Here is an 8,635-nt window from a genome sequence, read left to right as displayed (position 1 = left end):
AATGCCCGGCTTGATTCCCACAAACAAAATTAAAACAGCTTGTCTAGTTTTGGAGATAATGGTATAGGCGATTTCCATTAGCGGCGATATTATGACGTCAATTTTTTTTCTTGGAAGAATTTCCAAAATCGGAGATGGTTACTGCATGCGAGTGGGCTTTCTGCATATACATGGCAAGTTTCACGAAGATCCGATGAAAACTCTGGGTTGTGAAACAAAAAATAGGAATTACGTCATATAAATTGATACGACGTCATCGTGATGTATAATACGTGCGGTAATTCATCTCTGCTAATGCCCTGCTCGATTCCCGCAAACAGAATTCAAAAAGCTTGCCTAGTTTGAGATAATTTTTTTAGGCGATTTCCATTAGCGGAGATATTTTGACGTCATAACTTATTTTTCTAGGAGGAATTTTCAAAATCAGAGATGGTTACTGTCTGCGCAGGGTATTTTTACATATATATGCCAAGTTTCAGGAAGTTTCGATGAAAGCTGTAGGCTGTGAAACAAATGAAACAAAAACAAAAAATGTCAAAAAATAGGAATGACGTCATAAAAATTGATATGACGTCATAGTGATGCATCATATGTGCGGTAATTCATCTCTGCTAATGCCCTGTTCGATTCCCACAAACAGAATTTAAAAAGCTTGCCAAGTTTCGGAGATAATTTTTTTAGGCGATTTCCATTAGCGGAGATATTTTGACGTCATAACTTTTTTTCTAGGAGGAATTTTCAAAATCGGAGATCGTTACTGTCTGCGCAGGGTATTTTTACATATATACGCCAAGTTTCAGGAAGTTTCGATGAAAACTGTAGGCAGTGAAACAAAAAAGTCCACAAGAACAACAACATGAGTAAGACTTAGAGATCCTCCACGAGGATCGAAAAACGCACCTTATCCGTTTAACACGAAACATCACAAACCTGATCCCTACCCAATTCGAGGCAGAATGTAAATTTATGATGTCATAGATCACATGATTTGGCAGGATATTGGATTGAAAATTATAACCTTCAAAATCTTCTTCTCCAGAACGGCTTACAAGATCAAGCCGAAACTCCACACAAATGATCTGATAGCCTTAGGGAATATATGGTCAAAATGTTAACGTGATAGGTTACATAGTCTGGCAGCTATGATTTTTTGAAGCATAAACCTTAAAAAAAAATCTCTCCAGAACTGCTTGACAGAGAGAGGAAACTTAACACATGTTCCCCAAGCCTTGGGTATACCAGGTTGTTCACAAATAATAATTGTCACATTGTCTGGCAGTCATGTTGAACAAAAATCTTGAAAAAAAATAAAAATCTTTCTCTTGAACTGCTTCATCAATCGATCTGAAACTTCACAATTATCAAGTAGTCATGGGGGATACAAGTTTTATTCCAACCTGATTGGATGCATGGTCGAGCAGCCAGAACTATTTCATTCTCTGAATCTGGGTTCTTTTTGAATTTTTTGTTTTGTTTATGCCTTCACTGACGAAGTCACTGGAGGCATTATGTTTTCAAGTTGGTCATGCAGCCATGATAATTTTTTTGTGGCTGCGATAACTTAAGAACAGATGAAGGGATCGAAATCAAACTTGGTATAAGTATGTTTAATGATGTAAAGATGAACAGATTCGACTTTGGGGTCAAAAGGTCATGTTTGGTAAAAATGTTACCGCACTAACTTGTGAACCAGTGATGGGATTTTGACCAAACTTGGTATAAGTATACAGTCCAATGCAAAGATGAACAGATTAGATGACTGTATTAAGAAGTCAAAGTTCAGAGTCCGTGATAAGTTATCGCGGTAAGAAAAACCTAAGAACGGCTGAAGGGTCTTCAAAACAGCTGCTCACCACCACCTCTTATCTTCCCCCATCCAAAACCACAATCTTTTCGACCCCCATTAATTAATGTAAGTACAAGTATGGATACATAAACCGATTGGATTATGGGGTCAAGAGGTCAAAGATCATGTTAGGTAAAAATGTGATATTTGAGAACAGCTAAAGGGATTTCAATTATACTTGGTACAAGTATTATAGTGATGTAATAACTTGGGCGGAGGCATATCTGTCGACGTCGCAGAGTGCTGTTCAAGTTTAAATTCATTCAATTTTTTTGTTGTTATAGTACAGGTGCAATATCCGAGACAATGTCGCTTCCTTCCGTTATTGTGCTCAACTGGATATTTATCAACAATTTTGTGGATGAACAATTTGTGTTTTTGCGATCTCTTGATTTACTACTTTAGTGATGTATTCTGGTGTCTTTTTCATTCTTGTTGGCTATGAAAATGTTCGAGAATAAAAGATATGGCTTTCAAAGACTCATGGCTTCACTCTATAGTACAGTCGTTTATAAGCATATAATTTGGTGCACATTTGATGGGGCAGCCGTTTTTTTTCCCCCATCCCATACATAGATACAGACATATGAAGTACAGTCCTACCATACTCCGTGATTATAATGATTCATATTTTCTGGCCCTCATTAAATAATGACCATTGTTTACAGTATCGATCGGGCCAAATAAGGTAATTTAAATAGTCATGACGGTGTTGAACAGGTGGCCAATATGTGAAGGGTATTCTTCATTTGGGGGGTGGGGATTTTAAGTGGCCACTAATAGCAAGTGACCGTTTTCAAGAGGTGGCTGATAAGGCAGGCTTGACTGGATATAAAGAAAGAAAAGGCAGAAAATGAATTAAAATTGTTTATTCCTTGAATGGAAGAATATTTGCACTAAAACGTCAGTTGTAGGTAAGCAGGTACTTCGGCCCAAAAAAAACCAAAAACAAATGTTGACTTTCCGGTAACCTGACCTGGCCCAATAATTCCTGCCGACCAGAATTTTTTTTTGCGATGATCATTTTATGTCCGCTGTACATGTCATTACTATGTGCCACTGATGACCACTGTGGTCTCAACAGAGGAAATCAGCAGCTCTTTATTTCAGTTAAGGGGTCAGAAAGTTTTATCGACATTTAAAAAATATTGTACAACCCACCTGAGACAGATCGATGGTGTCTTGTTCAAAGTCAGAAAATGGACGCTGGAAAGACATTCCCGACTTTGAAGGAAGTCATGGCTGCCATGCAGACATTTGGTGTTTGTTTTTGTTTTTTCATTTAAAATGCCAATATGGTCAACAAGACGCACAGGATGTCAGACCCATGAGGTCTGCATTTGACATACTTATGTCTAGTGAAAAATGACTACCACCAAAAAACAACAAACTAAAAGGTATGTTGTGAAGAAGATGAATAAGAGGAAGAAGCTTATTGTGAACGTGGGTCAAAGCTGGCTTAAAATAACTTTCAATTTTTAAAAAAAATTATTTTAAGCCAGTTTTGTAACAAAGTAAGTAAATTGCAAGATCTTATCATTATCTCAGTTTGTGTGTGCCTTTAATATATGGTACTGTACTTTGTTGGGGGAGGGGCCTGTTTATATCTTGCAAACAGAATACACATTTCATTTTGTACCAGCAAATGCCACCTGTTGCTTTGCTGACAGGAATACAGGAGAGGAAGGGGGTGGGAGGAGAGGAGGGAGAGCAGGGGAAGTGGAGAGGTGAGGGGAAAGAGAGGTGGGAGGGGAGAGAGAAGGGAGGGAGGAGATGAAGGGGAGGGGAAGAGTGGAGGGGGAGAAGAGGAGAGTATAACAATTCCTATGTTGCCAGATTTATATGCGGATTAAATTGAAAGTACATTAGTAGTGTGTGGAGGGTGGGTTAAAATTTCGTATTTTGAAGAGTATGTACTTTGGGGATGCCCCCAAAAGGTGTAATCTAGGATTTTTGTCCACGAGAAAGGGTCTAATGTCTGAATATACAAGATTATTAGGGATGATGACTGGGAGATTAGTATTCTTCATTCCTTCATATGTCCTGTTGAGCCATGTTAATGATATGCTGTCTTTATCACTGCTGATACCAGCTTCAATGTTTAAAGGAAACCTTGCAGATATACTAAATTGGTGTCATTTAATCCTCGAACTCATGTACACAATACTGTTTTACCCATAATTTTGTATCTCACAATGGACATGTTAAAGTTCATGATTCTATATCTTTTCAACTATAAACATACACATACTGCTTGGAAAGATGTAGAATCTGAAAATACTGTCCTGCTTCCATTTAAACACGTCAAAAAAATTAAAAAAAACTCCCTACCTACCTACCCCATTCATTGAGCAGCATGTTACCGGAAACCCAACATTTTTTTTTTTGGGCCTTACCGAAGGCACAACAAAACATCAAGACTTCAGTACAATACTAATTTTAGCTACATTTGCTCAGCAAATAACCAAAGCAATGCTCAATTCACCACTTTGTTCAATACTTTGTAAATCGATTTCTTGTCCGACAAGCTATGTACAGCAATAAAGATCAGGAAAATAACGGTATCAGAGTAAACATGCAAACCTTAACCGACACAAATGTATTTAAAGGCCAAACCTTTTGAGTGTGAGCAGTCACAGTAAAAACAAAAAAAGTCCTGCGCACACGCACACACTAAAACAACGCTGACTCGTTCCTGATATTTCAGCCATCGATGGACATTTGAAAAATGTCTGTGACCAACATCAGAAAAACCAAAACAACAATTCGTTTCACAACTTTAAAACAAATCCAAATTTAAGAGCGAGACACATTGCATTGTGGAAGTCAAATTGAGAAAGTTTTCACAAACTAACAAGCTATAAATAGCACAATTAAGTTAAAAAAAAAAATAGTAATCTACCTTGAGGGTAACCAGACCTAAACAACATACAGAAAATGAAACAAAGGAGGAAAAGTGAGAAATAAAATGTAAAGATAAAAGCACTCAGGAAAAGTATGTGTGTGAACATGTTACCTGGGCTTACAGGATGGCCTCGAGGAAAGCACAATCGCCCCTAAGCTGTCTAGCCTGGGTTCAAATCCCGGCCAAGCTATAAACTGTCATCTCAGTGTTTAGGGGGCAGAACGATTCATCAATATGTGTGCTGTGTCTTGGATGGACATTAAACGGGTGTCCCGTCTGCCGGCATTAGTTGGTGGACGTTGAAATATCCCATGGTGTCTTTCTCAAAGAGAAAGTGAGCTGTTGCTGACACATGATCAAATTACAAATTCCTGCACTAACCTACAAGGGGCACTGCGTCACCAGCACAGCTGCACCCTGGCCAATGATGCAATCCCACAGCCTTGTACTGCATACCAAAGGAGAAGAACTGTTTACCTGTTATATTTACCAAGAGATGTGAACTGTTCAAAGCAGTAGTTGAGAAAATGATGGTACTCAAGTGAAACACAGAAAGAACCTAAAAGAGATCAAGATTGATGATGTGGACTCTGTACAGGACAACACTATCATAAAAAGTGATAAAAGTTCAGTCTTTGGAGAAGAGATCGCCTGGTGAAGGTAGTGGAGCAAGGTTCTGAGTGTGTTTGGGAATGTGAGGTGGGTTGGTGAGATTCTGCATGTGCACCCGTAGTTCCTTTCGCACCTGTGTGACATTGGACAGCTTCTGCTTGCATTCCTGCATGCAGTGAGATTAAAATAAAATATCAAGATTATGCAAAAATAGCAACTGAAAATAACATATTTCAGTGTAAGATCAAACATCTTGATGATATGGCAGTCAAATCTAATTACCTAATGTATAAATATGCCATCTCCTAATGTCCTCGTCATGTGTGCCATTTATAAGCCACGTATTCCTACCCTGGACGCATGTCTCCCCCACCCCCCCAAGCTTGGAGCGCTTCCTTGTCCCAGAGGGTGGAAAGATTTACCCCAGGGTACGATATAAAATAAGACGAGCTTCAGTGGTGGAGGTGAAATTAAAAAGTTCTTGCATGCAAATCCAGATCTTCACCAATCCGTCCATACCTTTTTCAGATATCGTGCTGTACAATAAACCCTCATCATAGGGGTTAGGTTCGTGGAAAATTCCACGATAGTTACAACCACAACCGTGGAAACCAAGGGCCAACGGGAAGAGGGTGGGGGGGTTCGATTCCTGGACAACAAAACTGGATGAAAAATGACGATTTTAGAAATTTGACCTCAAGATGATCCTTGACCTTTGACCTCAAAATCAATTGGCTTCTCAGTTGAGATTAACTCGCCAACTTGGTAAAGTTTTGTGAAGATCGGTTTAAAATTGTGACCTGGAGGTGATTGACAAACAAACAAACAAATGAAATTGCTCGTTGAGCAAGGAATTGCAGGAATAACTTTGTCATATCTCCATGATCTCTGAAAAAACAAAAACCTGGAAATCAATTTGGTTCTTATAAGTCGATAGTGCTCCTGTTTAATGAGTTATAGCACTTAGTTTGGTCATGATCATAACTTGGAAGTCAATCGGACTTGAAATGGCGTTTTTATCGCAATTTGAAAGTTTTGACCTGACCATCCTGACATTTTACCCCCGACCGCTCAGAAGGGTGTTAGTGCGACACCCCAATGAGACATATGGTTGGATGCAGAATTGGAAGATGCACATTTTGGATTTGGTTTGAAGTCGATACGACCATTTTAGCAGACATTATTGCGAAAATAAGAATTTCGGTTTTTCGGTGACCTTGACTTTGACCTAGATTCACCAAAAAAGACAAGTGTCTAAGTTGGACCATGGCCGACGTCTGTACCCAGTTTAGTCATGATCGCTGAAACGGTGTGGCTGCTACAGGATAAACAAACACACAAACAAACAGACAGACAGACAGACAGACAGACAGAATGACACACACAACCGACCAACACAATTGCCGAAATCTGAAGTCTTCCGGCAATTAACAAAGAAGACGACGTCGTGCAGAGCACGACACTTGCAAAATCCATGAAGCAAATTTGACCTCAAAAATAATTGGTGGTTGAATTCAATGACCGAATATGCAACTCCTCTTCAAATTGCAAGTGAATCGGATGAAAATTGAAAATTTTAGAAATTCGGCCTATGTTGTCCTTTTGACCTATGTTGACCTCAAAAATAATTGGTGGTTAAATTCAGTGACGTAATATGCAAATCCTCTTCAACTTTCAAGTCAATGAGATGAAAATTGAGGATTTTAGAAATACCACCATAGTTGATGACCTTGGGCCTATGTTGACCTTTTGGTCGATGTTGACCTCAAAAATAATTGGCTCATTGAATTCAATGACCTGAAATATAAATCCTCTTCAAGTTTCAAGTCAATTGGATGAAAATTGAGGATTTTCAGATGAAATTTGATGATTTTGGAAGTTTGACCTTGAGTTGACCTTTTGATATCAAAAATAGTTGTTCACAATTCAGTAATGCACTATACAATTGCTGTTTAATTTTCAAGTCAATCGGATAAAAATGACGATTTTAGAAATCTGATCTTAATATGACCTTTGACCTCAAAATTAATAGGCTTCTCAGTTGAGACTACCTCCACAACCTGGTGAAGATCGATATAAAATTCTGGCCTGAAGGCGATTGACGGATAGACAGACAGAATAACAAAAATCGACTGACCAATATACTTCAAAAATCTTTGATTTTGCAATTAACAAAGACAAACAAACAGAATAACGCACGCAACCAAACAATATACTTGAAAAATCTTCGATTTTCACAGGAAACAAACGAACCAAACCGATCAACATACTTGGCAAAAAACAAGAGTTTTGCCAAGTAACAAACAGAGGTGAAAACAAAACCTTTGCCAGCTTCAGTGGCAAAGGTAACTACAACGGCACTCGGAAGAGCACATACCTCTGCCAGGGTAAACAGTTGACATTTTGTATCCCAATGATCGGCCGGATCTGTATCTGGAGCTCAGCCAATTTGGCATATATCAAGCACCTTTACCTTAACCTTCTCCTGGAGCGTCCCAGGACCTTCCTCTGGTGCTTCAGTTCCTTGTCAGAAGCCTTAGAAGGTGCAGGGCATTTGGGCGGCATCGTGGGGCTTGGAGAAAAAAAACGTAGAAAATATTCGTAGTTCACAAGCGAAACTGTCTCGTGCGTTGTGTGACTGGTCGAGCACCACGCGTTATAATTTATTGCTTAAATAATTTATATTTTATATATTATTACCGCGATGTACCGGGGGAATCCATAGAAAAAAATTTGTTACGTTCCAAGGGAAAACCCGCGATGAACCGGGGGCGCGATAGGTGAACCGCGATGAAGCGGGGGTTGACTGTATATAGTTTTTGGCCCCATCTCTCAATGTTGAAGAATCACTTTAAAATTCTCGTCTCCAGATCCAGATCATCATGAAAATCTCATCAATTCATCCTTGTCACACACCCAACCTGTTCACCAAATTTCGTCTGAATCTGTACACAACTTCAAGATATCCTGCTCACAGAAAGACAGACAAATAGGCAGGGATGAAAACAAGCTCCGCCAATCTTCGGTGGCGAAGGTAATAAAGTGAATCTATGTAAATAATACAAGTCAGTGTAAATTATATTCAGAAACACACAAAAAGAAAAAAAGTGGGGGCACATTAGGCTATCAATGGAAGTCTTAATAATGACGTGCCAGAATATGCAAGCTCCAAACGTATAAAGGCAATAACTTCTCTCTAATAACACAAGTCTGAAAGTGCAATGCAGTTCGTGCAGTACAGACCATGGACTTTCACGGTCGTTAGCCTTACC

At 39.0% G+C, this 8,635-nt stretch overlaps 1 protein-coding gene across 1 annotated transcript in view; it reads right to left on the bottom strand.

Annotated features, from left to right (window-relative positions):
- Nucleotides 1–3,333: 3,333 nt before the first annotated feature.
- The window catches only part of LOC147021354 (regulation of nuclear pre-mRNA domain-containing protein 1B-like), an 85,665-nt gene continuing 80,363 nt past the window's right edge, over nt 3,334–8,635 (bottom strand). Inside the window, exons 6-7 of the mRNA XM_085891225.1 lie at nt 8,635; nt 3,334–5,529 (exon numbers count right to left, since the gene is read on the bottom strand). The exon at nt 8,635 is cut by the window's right edge and continues 175 nt beyond it. Of these exons, the coding sequence (XP_085747351.1) occupies nt 5,380–5,529; nt 8,635 (151 nt within the window). The 3' untranslated portion in view covers nt 3,334–5,379. The remainder of the gene's footprint in view (nt 5,530–8,634) is intronic.

Source organism: Eptatretus burgeri, chromosome 8, assembly GCF_056783735.1.
Source record: "Eptatretus burgeri isolate ZD-2024b chromosome 8, Ebu_testis_v1, whole genome shotgun sequence".
Taxonomy (NCBI): domain Eukaryota; kingdom Metazoa; phylum Chordata; class Myxini; order Myxiniformes; family Myxinidae; genus Eptatretus; species Eptatretus burgeri.
This window is presented reverse-complemented; position numbering and strand designations above follow the sequence as displayed.